General features: G+C 42.1%; 1 protein-coding gene across 2 annotated transcripts in view; it reads right to left on the bottom strand.

Annotated features, from left to right (window-relative positions):
- Positions 1–16,741, bottom strand: part of SLC17A5 (solute carrier family 17 member 5) — a 62,211-nt gene that overhangs the window by 30,249 nt on the left and 15,221 nt on the right. For both annotated transcript variants that reach the window (XM_056109732.1, XM_056109733.1), the window contains exons 3-6: positions 15,071–15,304; positions 7,877–7,964; positions 5,127–5,213; positions 810–928 (exon numbers count right to left, since the gene is read on the bottom strand). In XM_056109732.1, coding sequence (XP_055965707.1) covers positions 810–928; positions 5,127–5,213; positions 7,877–7,964; positions 15,071–15,304 — 528 coding nt within the window. The remainder of the gene's footprint in view (positions 1–809; positions 929–5,126; positions 5,214–7,876; positions 7,965–15,070; positions 15,305–16,741) is intronic.

Below are 16,741 nucleotides of genomic sequence, written 5' to 3'. Positions count from 1 at the left end.
CCCCCGCCCTCCACCCCCGCCCCTGTACTGCTGGGGGTGGCTTCACAGGCCCTTGAGCAGCGCTGCATCACCCACCGGAGCTGTGAACCCTGTGGTCTGCACAGCCCCACTGAGTGTTGCTGGGTACAGGGAGTGGGCTCCCAGGCTCCCTGAGCATTGCTTGGGAAGCCCTCAGACAAAAAATGATTTCTTATAGAAATAACATACTTATTTTTCTGCTAATTAAGTAACAAGCAAGACTCATTTCTGAATAATTACTCTAGAATGATTGAGAAACATAATTACAAAATGACCGAGGAATATAATTTTCAGGTTAGTTTCGGGTGAGGGGTTGAGCTATACCTGGCAGTACTGGGGGCGGGCGGCGGGGGAGGGGGTTTCATGTGGTGCTGAGAATTGAATCAGAGCTGGTCACAGGGTGGTTAAGATGCTTTAACCCTTCTGGACTAATTTTCATATTTTTGGGGGTGGGCTGTGATCAGGGCATACTTCTGGCAGACTTAGGGGACCGTATGCAGTTCCAGGGACTGAAGCCTGGTCAGCAGCTTGCAAGGCAAATGCCCTACCTCTTGTACCATCTTTCGGGCCCCAATTTTCAGATTTTTATTTTGAAAGAATTTGAATTCTCTCAGATATAATAACAAATCTTAACTCACATATTTCACTTGCTTGCTCTATTTTGTCTGAAGCACATGCATGAGCGCGCGCACACACACACACACACACACACAATACTGATTCTGAAAATTATTATCGTAACACTGAATAAGGTTCCAAAATTATTTTAAAGATATCTTAAAAGTCTTTACCTGATTTCTTAATGATGAAAGAATGTATTCTTTTTCATATTGGGAGATTGTCTTATGAGTTTCTGGTGTTTCGCTAGTTAAGCAGATCCAGAAGATAAACCAAATAATTCCAATTACACCTTAAAACAGAAAAAACAATCGACATAAAATATACCAACTGTAGATTTTACAAATCTTGGAAAAGCTATGTGACTATAAAACTGATTTCAGTACTCATTTATAGAAACTAAGAAACACCTGCCATTTGCAACATCAAGAATGCAGTGTGTGTGTGGGGGGGGGGGGGGTGGCTGGAGCAATAGCACAGTGGGTAGGGTGTTTGCTTTGCACGCAGCCGACCTAGGTTCGATTCCCAGCATCCCATACGGTCCCCCAAGCACTGCCAGGAGTAATTCCTGAGTGCAGGAACCAGGAGTAACTCCTGTGCATCGCCGGGTGTGACCCAAAAAGGAAAAAAAAAAAAGAATGCAGAGGGGTGGGAGGGGTAGATAGTACATCAGGCAGGGCTTTTGCCTTGCATGCAGTCAACCTGGATTTTATCCCCGAACACGGAGCCAGGAGTGAATCCTGAGCACTTCCGGTACGTCCTCATGACCCCTCTATCCCCCAAAAGGATGGTATTAAACAATGAAATAAATAAAGTATGATTTTATTCATTTTCTACGGCTAAAACAATGAAACAAATGAACTAATAAAACAAACTATAAGACTGTAAGAATAAAATATGGTTACCAGAGGAGAAAGAGAAAGTGGGTAGGTGAGTTAAGGTGTTTATTTAAAATGTTGTACTACCTGAAGCCTACATAATGTTGCACGGTAGCACTGTACTCCCATTGTTCATCGATTTGCCCAAGCGGGCACCAGTAAACCAATATTATTTCCATTAAAAAGATGGTTTCAGCTTAGTTTTTAAGCTCTTCTCAAAATCCTTTTCTTAGTACTGGCCTCACATAAAACTCACACTTCCCTTAAATGCCCTGCCACAGAGGCAGGGTGGGATGGGAGGGGATGGGGGGTGGGAGGGATACTGGGATCCGTGGTGGTGGGAAATGGGCACCGGTGGAGGGATGGGTATTTGATCATTGTATAATCGAAACCCAAGCACAAAAATGTGTAAGTCTGCAACTGTACCTCATGGTGTCTCACTAATAAAAAACAAACAAACAAAAAAAACCTCACACTTCCCTTAAAACTTACAATTCAGCATTTTCATATGAAATATGTCCATTTCAAATGTATTTGAAAATACTGAATTGTAAGATTTCATACGATTTTAGTATATGTAGTTGTACTAATGATATCTCTAGCTAATTTTGGAATACATTCATCATGCCCCACCATAAAGAAATCCCACACCCATTAGTAGTTATTTCCCATCTCTCTTTCCCCAGTCCCTGGAAACCACAGATTTACTTCTGATCTGCTATTTTTGTCCATTTTGAACATTTCCTATAAATGCAACCATACGTACATGCATAATTCTTTAATGGAACAATATTTTTTTTTTTTTTTTTTTTTTTTGCTTTTTGGGTCACACCCAGCGATGCTCGGGGGTTATTCCTGGCTTTGCACTCAGGAATTATCCCTGGCTGTGCTCAGGGGACCAATATGGGATGCTGGGAATTGAACCCGGGTCGGCCGCATGCAGGGCAAACGCCCTACCTACTGTGCTATCACTCCGGCCCCAAATGGAACAATTTCTATTTATACTACTATGTTTTTAAAATTGGATCAATCAGTGGTAACATTATGTTTATGTTTAAGGTGTACCACCGTTAATTTCAATACATCTATGCTTTGTAATATGGTTGTTGTAACAGTATTTGCCACTCATCTACTTCTGGCACAATATTTAGGCCTATATACAACATATTGTATATTGGATACATAGGACTTCTTTAGTAACCTATTGCAGGTTAGTGTTCTTATCCCTCATTTCTTTTTTTGAAATTTATTGTTTGAAATATATTCATCTATTAACATTTGTTCATCATTATTTTTTAAAAATTTTTATTAGTGAGACATCATGGGGTACAGTTGTAGACTTACAAATTTCTGTGCTTGGGTTTCAATTATACAATGATGAAGTACCCATCCCTCCACCAGTGCCCATTTCCCACCACCATGGATCCCAGTATCCCTCCCACCCCCCATCCCCTCATCCCACCCTGCCTCTGTGGCAGGGATTCCCTTTTGTTCTCTCTCTCCTTTTGGGTGTTGTGGTTTGCAAAAGAGGCATTGGGTGGCAATCATGTTCGGTCTATAGTCTACTTTCAGCATGCTTCTCCCATCCTGGGAGGATCCTCCCAACACCCTTTATTTGGTGCTCCCTTCTCTATCTGAGCTCCCTTTCCCCCTAGCATGTGTCTCACCCCTTATTTCCTGTAAAATTTGAAAAAATGTTTTATGGTGGGGAGCACAGTTGGCTATGCTCAGGGACTCCTTCTAGCTCACTGCTGGGGAGTTGCCCCCGGAAGAGCTCAAGGGAGTGGGAGATGCTAGGAATCAAACCCAGGGCCTCACACAAGGAAGGCAAGTGCTATACTACTTGAGTCACATTCCTGGTTCCAGAGAGAATGATTTTTAAAAAAATTTTTTTAAATGGAATCACTATGAGATATAGTCACAAAACTTTCATGATTGCATTTCAGTCATACAACGATCCCACACTCATCCTACCACCAATGTCCCTAGTATCCCTCCTGCCACCCCGACTCCACCCCACCCCCTGCCTCTATGGCAGGCAGTTTCCTTCATATTCTGAGAATGCCTTTTAACCACACGATTCTGCATATTAGATTCTGTCTATTACAAAAATCTCTAAAAAATAAGTTTCCACAATCTGTTATCTCCCATAGACATCTGCTGTTTAGGTTTTTTTGGGGGGAGGTGGGGTGGAGAGGAGTTGTTTTGGGGCCATACCCCATGGCAATCATATTCAGGACTTAATCCTGGCTCTGCTCAGGGGACCAGACGGGATGCCAGAGATTAAACCTGGGAAGCTGTATGCAAGGAAAGCCTCCTATCCACTGTATTATCTCTCTGGCCCCGGATTTTTGTTTTGATGATAGGTATATATTTCTTGCACGATGAATCTGTGTAACAATCTGAGAAAAAAAATGTGTATTATTCTACTAATGGATTGAGAAAGGAAAGGACTAAATAAGATAAAGGGAAAAAAGAGATTAAAACTACCAGTGAGGGTCTGGAGGTGATAGTACAGTGGGTAGGGCATTTGCCTTGCATGTGGCCAACCCGGGTTCCATCCCTGGCATCTCATATGGTCCCTGAGCAATGCCGGGAGTAACTCCTGAGTGCAAAGTCAGGAGTAACCCCCCTCACTTTCTCTCCCACCCCCACCCCGCACACAAATAAACCTACCAGTGAGAGCATTCTGCTTTCTTTGAGAAAAAATGTTTTCGAAATATAGTTTTATAATGGTCAACATAGTGATGTTTGATAGTAAATTCAGGATTTAAGTTCTGGATTCAATAGCCATTTCAATTGAGAAACATTACATGATTCAGGTAGGTAGTGGTTCAGAGGGCTGCCATGTTTGCTACGTATGATAGAGCCCTGGGCCCCTCCCAGACACCATGTGTTCCCCAGCACCAAGCTGGGTACGGCCCAAAACCCAATAAATTGAAAGACAGCACTATCAAAAAACTAAAAATAATTAGATAATTAAAGAAATAATGGTCACTGTCACTGTCCTCCCGTTGTTCATCAATTTGCTCAAGTGGGCCCAGTAACATTGTGAGACTTGTTGTTACTGTGTTTGGCATATCGAATACGTCACAGGTAGCTTGCCAGGCTTTGCTGTGTGGCAGAGATACTCTTGGTAGCTTGCTGGGCTTTCGGAGAGGGGTGGAGGAATTGAACTCAGGTCGACTGGGTCGGCCACGTGCAAGGCAAATGCCCTACCTGCTGTGCTATCGCTTCAGCCCAGCAATAATGGTATGGACTTAAAAGGCAGATTTCTTTTTTAGTACATATTTCAGTGGCTTATGGTTTAGGAAATGATTACTTCAGTGAGTTGGTGTTGATATACTTCTACACCTGTGTGTACATATGTATTTCTTCCATAGGGGTCATACCTAGCAGTAGCTGAGGCCCTGGGACCATCCCGGTAGAGCTCAGCCCTGGGCAATGGGCAGGCTGGTGGCATTGGGGATCAAGCTCATGACCCTGTACATGCCAGGCATGTGCCCTACCATCTGGGCTATCTTTCTGGACCCTGGGATACATATTTTTAACCACAGTTAAGATTTTGGATGTGTTACATGTAAGGTACATTAAAATTTTGAATAAACTTACCAAAAAAGTAGAATACATAAGTCCAATTCAGATAGTAACAAATTATTCCAGAAAGAGGAAGAGAAATTACTGTCCCAAGCTGTGCTCCTAAAAAAACAACAAAGACTCAGTAAACTTTGGAGCAAGTGCCTACTTCTTTGAAGAAGGTAGATTACAAATAATGGAGAAAAGTAGTTCAATACGATCATAGCTGAGTTAGTAGCATGTAACTATAAATAATACATTCCCCCAAGGGACCATTTATTAAAAGCCCTCATTATGTGACCTTTATGCAACAGTATATGCTTAAAATAGATACCGTTATGTATTAAGTGATGAATTAAAAGGCATCGATCAATTTTAAGACCTATTACAATAGAATAAAATAGGTAGCTAGTAAACGCCATCTATATTAGAAATCTAGGTGTCTGGGGAAAGATTCAAATATGACCTCAAGGGATAATAAGCATAACCTACTGTTGCCTGAAATGGTTGGAAATCTAGTTGCTGAAATGTATTACAAAAATTGTTTCAGAAAAAAAAATTTATTTTAATGGTCAAATTTAAGATATTTGAGTAGGTACAGTGAGAAATAAAACATTATGTCTGTTTACAGCTTTTGACATCACCTAGGAGAAAATATATAAAATAGTAATTATTACCTATTTAAAAAGTGTTAAAAGTCATAAAACGATACAGAAGTGCAAATATTGGACAGCTTATCTCTGACTGACAGAGGTCAAGAAGCAAGAAAAAGGAATGCACCATGAAAAGACATTAGATGGGGGTGTCATAGATAAGGTAAGAAGGATAACCAAGGCAAATGTAATAAATTTAACAAAGGAACAAAAATAGGAAAGTAGAAAGTGTTTGTAAACTTTGGGTGAAGGAAAGGAATGGAAGATAAAGAGTGGAAAATTTGGGTGAATAGTTAAGAGTTTATCTACTCCATGGTAAGGCACCTTGTACCAGGGACAAAGCTAGCAGAAATAAACTACATTAATCCATTCTCTTAAGGGATAATTTATTAAAGCCTTTATTATGTGATCTGAAACTACTGAGAATATAAAGAATGCTGATCCTTGTTTGGAGTTCAAGAGTTTACTCAACAGAGAGTACCTGTTCCTGGGTTTACCATCTGATTTAAAATGTCAATCTCCAAGAATCAAGAATAATGTTCTTAAGATGCAAACTCGACTGTGTCTCTCTTCATTGAAAACCTCTCATGAGGGTGGGATGGGGTTGTGGGGGAGATAATGGGGACACTGGTGGTGAAAAATGTGCACTGGTGGAGGGATGGATGTTTGATCATTGAATGACTGAAACTCACACATGAAAGCTTTGTAACTGTATCTCACGGTGATTCAATAATAAAAAAAAATTTCAATCCAAGTAAGAAAAAAAAAACCCTCTCATGTCTCTAATTGCTTTTTTTTTTTTTTTTTTTTGATTTTTGGGTCACACCCGGCGATGCACAAGGGTTACTCCTGGCTCTGCACTCAGGAATTACCCCTGGTGGTGCTCAGGGGTGCTCATATGGGATGCTGGGAATCGAACCAGGGTCGGCTGCGTGCAAGGCAAACGCCCTACCCGATCTGCTATCACGCCAGTCCCTCTAATTGCATTTTAGGGGAAGACAAAAAGACCACCAGTATTCTTTGGTTTTTGTTTTTGAGCAACACCTGGAGATGCTCAGGGGTTACTCCTGGTTTTGTACTTGGGAACTCCTCCTGCTGGTGCTCCAGGGACCATCTAGGATGCTGGGGATCAAAGCCACCTGCAAGGAAAATGCCCTACCCTCTGTACTATTGCTCTGGCCCCCAAAACCAATATTCTTCATGTAGGATACAGCTCCATGGGCTGGAGTGCAGACTTTGCCAGGTTGATTCCCTGGTACTACACGACCCTCTAAACACCACACAAGGCAACTGCCAGCACTGAGTTAGAAAGAGCCACCAAAGTAATGCAAAAGCCAAAAACTACCCTATCCCACACCCTCCCTGCCTGCCACCCAAATCGACATTACTTTCATGACTTGTACGGCCTGATATAATCTATTTCTCTTAACTCCATTTAATGCCATTATCCCTTTTACGATTATGTTCCAGCCACCTCAGATTTTTCATTTCTTTGAACTCTTATATTTCCTGCTTGAGAGCCTTAGTACACTGTCTGACTGGCTGAAATTTCCCTTCCGGTTTCTGCATGACTGGTTTGTTCTTATCCTTTGAATTTTAGTTTAAAATTTACCACAGAGAGGTCTTTCTTAACCACTATACTTGAGAAGTCAGACCAGAAAGTTTTCATTCAGTCAATGGAAGAAAGGCTAAAAGTCCTTGGATAATCTGGCAATATAATTTACATGTAAAGCTCACGATTTTTCACCTATCAGAAAAAAAAAAGATGCAAATAAATGAAAAAAGATTCCTGAAGAGAAGGGTTTAGAGTCATGATACACTCATTAGACAATCACAATTTTAAGGATCCAATTTTCCTGCTACTGGACTTAAAGATATATTGAACTTTCTATAACAGCATGTATAAAAGCAACGTATTTTGAAATTTGATGACAAAAGGAGAAATTGTCATGAGTTAATGCAGTCACATTACTATATACTATGGAGCCAAAGAGAAAAATGAATATTATACTACCAAACTTCTATTTTACTTCAAAGGAGGAATCTTACCTGCATCATTCTAGTGTGTGGACACTTGTTTCCCCAGTCTGATTTATACTTAATATACTGTGATGAAGTTTTTGTAATTCTCACCTGCATATGAAATGCTGAGAAGCTTGCTTCTTTCAAGAGGAGGAGCCCAAGAAGACCAAATGGCATGCATGGCAGGAAATGTAACACCCTGAGGAGGGAAAAGATATTTCCGATAAAATAAACAGTAGTATGAATTTTTATTTATTTTTATTTTTTGGCTTTTTGGGTCACACCCTGTGATGTACAGGGGTTACTCCTGGCTTTGCACTCAGGAATTAGTCCTGGCAGTGCTCAGGGGACGACATGGGATGCTGGGAATCGAACCCGAGTCAGCAGCATGCAAAGTATACACCCTCCCTGCTGTGCTATCCCTCCACACACCCCCACCCAGTATGAATTTTTAAAATTTGTTTTTTTGTTTTTTGTTTTGTTTTGGGTTCACCCAGCGATGCACAGGGGCTACTCCTGGCTCACGCACTCAGGTGGTGCTTGGGGGACCATAGGGAATGCTGGGAATCGAACCCGGGTCGGCTACGTGCAAAGGAAACGCTATCACTCCAGCCCCTAAAATTTGTTTTTTTGGGCCACATCCAGTGGTGCTCAGGACTTACTCCTAGATCGGAGCTCAATGATCACTCCTGGTAGGTTTGGAGGACCATATGAGATGCCAGGGATTGACCCGGTGTGCTGTGTGGAAGGCAAGTGTTCTCCCATCGGCTGTACTAGTGTTCCAGCACCCCCATCTTGTAACGTTTTAAAAGCAGCTGAGTATTTTATTGTGAAAGAAAAGTCTAGGTAAGGATCCAAGTAGAGGGCTGGAGCCACAGTACAGCGGGTAGGGTGTTTGCCTTGCACATGGCCGACCCGGGTTCGATCCCAGTCATCCCATATGGTTCTCTAAGAAGTGCCAGGAGTGAATCCTGAGTGCAGAGCCAGGAGTAACCCCTGAGCAACTCTGGGTGTGGCCCCAAAACCAACAAATAAAGAAATACATTTAAAAAAATTAAAGTAGAAACAGGTTTCATGAAGTGATGGAATGTCTTTAAACTCTTTAAAGAAAGTACCTCATATTTCCAAAATTTGAATGAACATTTGTGGATAACTGTCAACAGGTTTGAGGATTTCCAAAGAAGGACTACAGTCAACCTAAAAGAATATACCAAGTGCTGACTTCAAGGGATCCCTCTTGAGGTGAATTTTACTGATCTGCTTTATTAATGGCCTAAATGAAATGGGGATGTTATTAATATATAACTTTAAAAAAATACTGAGTTAATCTTTATAGATATGAAAAAATGCAAACAAACCTATAGGAAAAAAATCTATAGAAAAAATGGTCCTACAAAAAAAATACAAATTAAATTCAGGTGTTGATAGCCTTTTCTTCTAGCAAACGTCATTTTTTTTTTTTTTTTAGGGAGACCATGGAGAAGTGGAGGCAAGCTGGCTCACAGGGCGAGGAGGAGATGTTACAGGAGGGAACAGGGCCTGGCACATTCAGCACAGTGGGTCTGAAGTGCTGTCTGGACACTGACTGTGCAGCTTCACCATGACTAACCTATTTGTATGTGTGCTTTGGTTTTCCGCCCCTCTGGGAGGTGTCTGGAGGTCACTCATGGTGGTGTTCAGGGAAACATGGGGTGACAGATTTCAAAAGTGGGGCACTACTCTGCAAAGTAAATGTTCCAGCCCTTTGAGCCATTTTCCCAGTCTCTAGTGAACAAAATTCAATATTTTTATCTGACTAAAAAAAAAATCCAATAGCACTTGTATGTTCATTGCTGCACTGTTTACAATAGCCAAAATATGGAAAAAACCTGAGTACCCGAGAACAGATGACTGGTTAAAGAAACTCTGGTATATCTACACAGTGGAGTACTATGCAGCTGGTAGAAAAGATGAAGTCATGAAATTTACATATAAGTGGTACTACATGGAAAGTATCATACTAAGTGAAATGAGTCAGAAAGAGAGGGACGGTCATAGAAAGATGGCACTCACCTGTGGAATAGAAAGTAACTGAATGGGGGATCAACTCCCAGGGGTAGTAGAGATAAGGACCATGGCTTGGAAACCGGCCTCACATGCTGGGGGAAAAGGAAGCTCAGATAGAGAAGGGAACACCAAGTAAAGGGTGTTGGGAGGACCCATTTGGGTTGAAAGATGTGTGCTGACAGTAGACTATACCGAACACAATGGGCACTCAATACCTCTATTGTAAATTACAACACCCAAAAGGAGAGAGAACGAAAGGGAATGCCCTGCCACAGAGGTGGGGTGGGGTGTGGGGGTTGGGGTGGGGGTGGTGGGAAGGATATTGGGAACATTGGGAATGGAGAATGGGCACTGGTGGGGGACGGGTAAACAATTATTGCATGACTGAAATACGAAAGTTCATATGTTTGTAACTGTACTTCACTGTGATTCACTAATAAATTTTTTTAAAAAAATCCATCTGTATGACTATTGAAAAGGTAAATGCGGCTAGAGTGATAGCACAGCGGGCAGGGTGTTTGCCTTGCACTTGGCCGACCCGGGTCCAATTCCCAGCATCACATATGGTCCCCTGAGCACCGCCAGGAGTAATTTCTGAGTGCAGAGCCAGGAGTAACCCCTGTGCATCACCGGGTGTGACCCAAACAAAGGAAAGAAATGATAAATGACAGTTGGTGCTATTCCACTGAAGAGCACAGCTGGAGATGTGGCTCACGGGGTGAGCGCGTGCCCTGTCTGTACAAGGCCATGGCACTTACGGTTCCTTTTTTTTTTTAATTTTTTAATTTTTATTAGTGAAACACCATGAGGTACTTTATGGTTCCTTAAACACTGCCATGTGTTTTGTTTTCTGTTTTTCCTTCTCCAGGAGGCTCTGGCTAAAGGGAAGCCCCACAGCGCTGGGCTCTGCCCACCCCTGTGCTGCGTGTCCCCATGCGACACCCATGGGTGCTCCATCCTGTGGGCTGAGGCTCCTTTCAGCATTGCCTCCAGTTCCCTTTGGGTTTGATCCATGCTGCTGCACAGCCTGGGAGATTGGACTTTGATTGCCAAGGGGCATCCGCTGAGCTGACACACCAGAAACTGGGGCAAGTGAGTGTCTGTGTATGTGTATGTGAGTGTCCGTGTGCATGCCTGTGTCCAGGGCCCCTTTACCCCTTCGCTTACTGATGACTAGCAGGTTATTCCCAGTTTGGGGAAGCCTGGAGCGATAGCACAGCGGTAGGGCGTTTGCCTTGCACGCAGCCAGCCCGACTGAGCAGGGTTCGATTCCTCCACCCCTCTCAGAGAGCCCGGCAAGCTACCGAGAGTATCTCACCCGCATGGCAGAGCCTGGCAAGCTACCCGTGATGTATTCGATATGCCAAACACAGTAACAAAAGTCTCCAATGGAGACGTTCCTGGGCCCGCTCGAGTAAATCGATGAACAACGGGACGACCATGACCGTGGTCATGGTCTGACTGTGGGGAAGTCTGACTGTTCCCACAGAGAGCTCTATGGGACATGTACCCCCCTTTCTCCTGGGAGATGCCAGTGCTAAGGTAGGACCCACTCACTCCTGGATACCGCCCCCACAGTAAAAAAAATGGAGAAGAGGAAGTGCCTAGATACTCTGTATTTTCTGCTGACAATTTCAAAAGCAAAAATTTACCAATGGGAAGGAAAAATAACTTAGGCAGCATTGCAAATCTGTGAGAAATGATTAATCTCATGGAACATCCAGAAGGAATATCACTACAGAAGAATTCTTAAGATGTTTGAAAATGCCAAAGAGATTATGTTATGGTAAATTCTTAGTCTAAAACTCTAGGAACAATGTATGTTTTCAATTAAAATAGGTATGTGCTGCCAGGAAGTGAACCCAGGGCCTCACACACGCAAGGTCTGTACTCTAGCTCTGAGCTATATTCCTGGCTCCAAGTATAGTTACGGTGAATCCGGTATGAAAGATGAAAGAAGTTACCTAAGGGTGAGGCCATGTACATGTGGAGATACGTATTGGAGGAATGGACACAAAAAAAAGAGCCTGAGAATGAGCATAACTTAAATTCAATTCAGAAATAAACGTGAGAGCAAGCAGTAATAAAATCAATATATACTATAACACTAAATTAGTGACATAAATAGGGAATGGAAATACAGAAATACATATAGTAAGAACACTCTATCACTACCCCTATCACCTCGTTGTTCATTGATTTGCTCAAGCAGGCACCGGTAATGTCTCTATTCATCCCTATCATGTGCTAGTGTAGCCCGATGGCATATTGGGGGCTCTTTCAGGGTCAGGGGAATGAGGACCATCATTGTTACTATTTTTGGCATATCAAGTATGCCATGGGTAGCTTGCCAGGCTCTGCCATGCAGGCAGGATACTCTCGGTAGATTGCCGGGCTCTAAGAGAGAGATGGAGGCTTTTGGGGCAGCCTCTAATCACCTTTACAGGTGTTCCCAGTCAGGCATATATGCAGGCAGGATACTCTCAGTACCCTGCCGGGTTCTCCGAGAGTGAAAACTAGACAATAAGAGGTCTATAACTAGACAATAGAACACTCTAGTTCATAAAAAACATGTATAATGAAACATATTTTACTTAGGTAATGACTGATAATTATGAATCCTATAATCAAAAAGGGTTTAGTAAACCCCAAATGATAAAACAAAATAAGGATGTCTGGATGAGTGAGAAAATCTTAAATTTATAAATAGCATTTGGCAATTCCCAAAGTATTCTAGGGTTTACTATACATTTGAGCTACAACTGAGAATGAGGCAGGTATTTTAGCCCCAATTTAAAAAACTGGAGTTAAAGGAACTGAGGTGTAGCGATTAGGATTTATCTAGGGTTTTATCATTAGTGGAGTTAGTGTCTAAACTCTGACTTTAGTTTAGTATTTTGCCAACAAAGTCTGGCATGCTGCTATCAGAAATCACCTTCATGTATCAAATCCAGAGGCCACAATCCTGCTTGGATTAAAGGAATGTTAAGAGAGAGCAAAAGAAACTTAAAGCTTTGGTTTTGTGAACAGAAGTTCAAAGTTATAAAGGAATCACTTCTGGGGGGAGGGGGCTGCACCCAGCTGTGCTCAGGGCTTATTCCTGGTTCTAGACTGAGGGATCACTTCTGGCAGTCTGGGAGACCATGTGGAGTTATTAGGCAGGGGTTGAACCATGGTTAGATGGACGCCAAGCAAATGTCCTGCTCACTGTACTATTGCTCCAGCCACTAAGGATGAGGTTTCTGTACAAAGGGAGTAGAAAGAGAGCTGGAGAGAAAAGGGAGTTTGTTTTGCCTGCAGCTGTACCTGGTTTAATTCCCAGTTCTGCTTAAAGGGCCCTTCGAACTTCCAGGGGTGATCCCAGAACTTCGAGCCAGGAGAAAGCCCTGAGCATAGACAGGTGTGCCTCCCTCCTCCCAAATTAAAACAGACAAAACTGGAAAGAAAAAGTATTTTTTTAAGAATAAAATAACTGGGGCTGGAGCAATAGCACAGCTGATAGGGTGTTTGCCGTGCACGCGGCTGACCTGAGTTCGATTCCCAGCATCCCATATGGTCCCCTGAGCGCCGCCAGGAGTAATTCCTGAGTGCAGAGCCAGGAATAACCCCTGTGCATTGCTGGGTGTGACCCAAAAAGCAAAAAAGTAAATAAATAAAATAAAATAAAAGAAAACAATGGCCGCTCAATACTTCTATTGAATATCCAAAAGGAGCGAGAATAAAAGGGAATGCCCTGCCGCTGAGGCAGGGTGGGGTGGTGGGGGCTGAGCTGGGGGTGGTGGGAGGGAGGCTCGGAACATTGGTGGGGGAGAATGGGCACTGATGGAGGGATTTGGAGGGATGGTATGACTGTAATGCAAACACAAAAGTTCTAAGTTTGTAACCATACCCCACGGTGATTCACACACACACACACACACACACACACACACACACACACACACAGAATAAAAAAAAATCTTAGAAGACAAAGGAGATCAAAATTAGTAATTCCATAAGCAGCAAGGAAGGCCAGCAGAAGACTAGAACCAAAGAAACAGATTCATTGAAAATTAGTTGTCTCTAAGTGAAATGATAGGGAGCAACAAATATAAGTTAAATAAGGCAAAAGTTCAGTATGTAAAATGTATTTTAGAGCTGGGCCATCAGTGATACAGTGAAGGTAAAATGGCAAAAGTTCATGAGGTAAGGATTACTATCTTAAGTATTCCTACAGTGACTTAGTTCCTCAGAAAGAAATGTGAAGTGTCCCTTGAAATACATTTGTGTAAAGCTCCTAATTTGGGGGCGCTTTCACTCAAAAATTCACTGACCACAAATGAAGTTCACTTGGGTTACTTTCTAGTGAATAATCTTTCTAGTTAAAAATAAATCCCTGTATAGACTGAACATGATTGCCACTCAATGCCTCTTTTGCAAACCACAGCACCCAAAAGGAGAGAGAGCACAAAAGGGAATGCCCTGCCACAGAGGCAAGGTGGGATGGGGGGATGGGGGGTGGGAGGGATACTGGGATCCGTGGTGGTGGAAAATGGGCACTGGTGGAGGGATGGGTACTTGATCATTGTATAATTGAAACCCAAGCACAAAAATTTATAAGTCTACAACTGTATCTCATAGTGTTTCACTAATAAAAAATTTAAAAAAAATAAATAAATCCCTGTCTGTGTCAATGTCTGGTTCATGTTCAAACCAAAGAATAATGTCTTTAAAAGACAAGACAGGCTGAGATGCCTCTGGGCCCCACGCCAGGCTGTCTCATCTAGGGCAACAGAGTAGGACAGTTGGGTTCCCCTACCCAAGACAACAGAGCCCTGGCAGCTGAAAACCTCCAGAATGCAATTGCCGCCATGCTCATCAGCTGATCTCCACAGGCTTGGACAAGCCTCATCTATGAGTGAATTTGCTGAAAAAACTCAGGTATGCGGGACTTGTAACAGAAATCTCCAGGCTTGCACAGTCAGGAATAGGCGACCTCCCTCCATTTCTCTGTGCTCCAGGTAGCCTGGCACTCATGCCCATGAACTGCCACTGATGCCATATAAGCTCTTTAATAGCCATGATCCAGAGACTCAGAAATAATCTCTCAGAACAGAGCAACACGAGAGAAACATGCTTCAGAGATGTCAAAGTCACCATCCAGTTTTAAAACAAATTTAAATCAACCTCAGTTGCATCACCGAAAAACAAAAACAAAAACAACCAAGAGATAAGACAGTAATTCAGGGTAGAGAGAAAAACAAGAGAGAAGAAAATTACCTCTCCTAGTCCTTCCAGGGCTCTGAGGGCTATCAGAGTTCCGACTCCAAAATCGGCAGCAATGGGAGTGAAGAGGGTGAAGACAGAGGTGCAAAGGACCCCAAATCCTAGCAGCAGTTTCCCCCCAATTTTGCTGGCAATGTATCCTCCAGGAATCTGCGTGATGATGTAGCCATAAAAAAAAGAACCGAGAATCCATCCTTGAGTTTCTGCATCCCACTGGTACCTTTTACCCTATAAAGAAAATGAGGGGGGAACAAAACAGACTCTTTAAGATCTTGGCCAAACAGATCCTTTCTCTGACCAGCCGTAAATACGCAGAGATATAATTCTGAGCCACTATTTTAGACTGAAGTAGTTGCAAACTCGACTAGCTGGGCCATTCACTACCATAAATAGACAATTTCTAGAAGTGAATGAAAAAGATAACTGAAAATCGTGAACTTCAAGACGGTTCCTGTTTGAATGGAGGACTATTCAAAGAGACTTCGTAGTGCCTATGAACAGGCAGGTTTGAAAAAAACAAAGGGGAACTACTCACAGGCTTAATCCAGAAACTACCAAGCAGGATTTAATAGTGGTTAAACCAGGCTTTGTGGCCAGGCTGAGTTCAAGTTTACCTCTAATACTTACTAAGTTTGTGATCTAGGAAGATTAAATGAAAAAGACACATAAAGGGCCTGACATGAACTGTATGTTCACTTAATTTTGATTATTAATACGCATAAATGTCGATCATTAGTATCTCCTCACTTCAGACCAAACACTTGAACAATACAAAGGACCAAACATTTAAATTAAGCTATGCAAATAGGAAATGTCTTTGATTCCTGAGCAGAATATAATAATGAAAATTTAGTGGATGATCAAAATACCTGACATCTTTAATACACATAGCTATATAACAGAATTAATCTGTCAAGAACCATTCTAGGATTTCTTTTTAAAGCTGATAATAGGACAGATTAAAATAGTTACGAGTCAGCAAAAGCACTTGAGGAGAGGAAAGGTATGGAGCAAACCCAAATTATTCTTGTCAATGGTGCCAATTTGAAGCTCATCGCAATCTAGAACTTTGTCAACTACCCAGCAGCACTCTTGCTGTAAATCTTATAGACTGGAGCAGAGAAAAGAGGTGCGATGTAAACCCAGATATGTTATTCAGCAATATTACTTAAGTCGAATGTGAATATTTTTGAGAAGTCATCTTTCATGTGTGTGTATTCAGGCAGAAAGCATCCGCTTTACTTGAATGCTCTTATTTGTACAGAGCTCATTTGCACTCACCGAAATGTGACTGTTCTACTTCAAAAGCACTGAAAATGGATGAATCTGTACTCATTAAAAGGAAGCCACTTCCCCCCCCCGATTTCTTTCTCTACATATGATAGGCAAAATATTTAAAGAGGGTAAAACTCAGTTGTAACAAGTGATGATCACAAAGTAACTCCAGCAAGAGGCAGGCAGAATGACTGAAATTCGGGGTGCACAAGTCTTAGAAAAGATAGTCCTAAGAAATGGTCCTGTTCTGGGTTTTCAATCTGCAGTTAAGATTTCCTAAACTCTCAACACCCAGAACAATCTTGTAATTACAGAAATTGCTAATAAACCACAGTCTCATAAAAACTACTTAGCAGCATCTCAAACAATTGAATTTTCTAGTATGCAAAA

The sequence above is a fragment of the Sorex fumeus genome, unplaced genomic scaffold (assembly GCF_029834395.1).
Source record: "Sorex fumeus unplaced genomic scaffold, SorFum_2.1 ptg000008l, whole genome shotgun sequence".
Taxonomy (NCBI): Eukaryota; Metazoa; Chordata; class Mammalia; order Eulipotyphla; family Soricidae; genus Sorex; species Sorex fumeus.
This window is presented reverse-complemented; position numbering and strand designations above follow the sequence as displayed.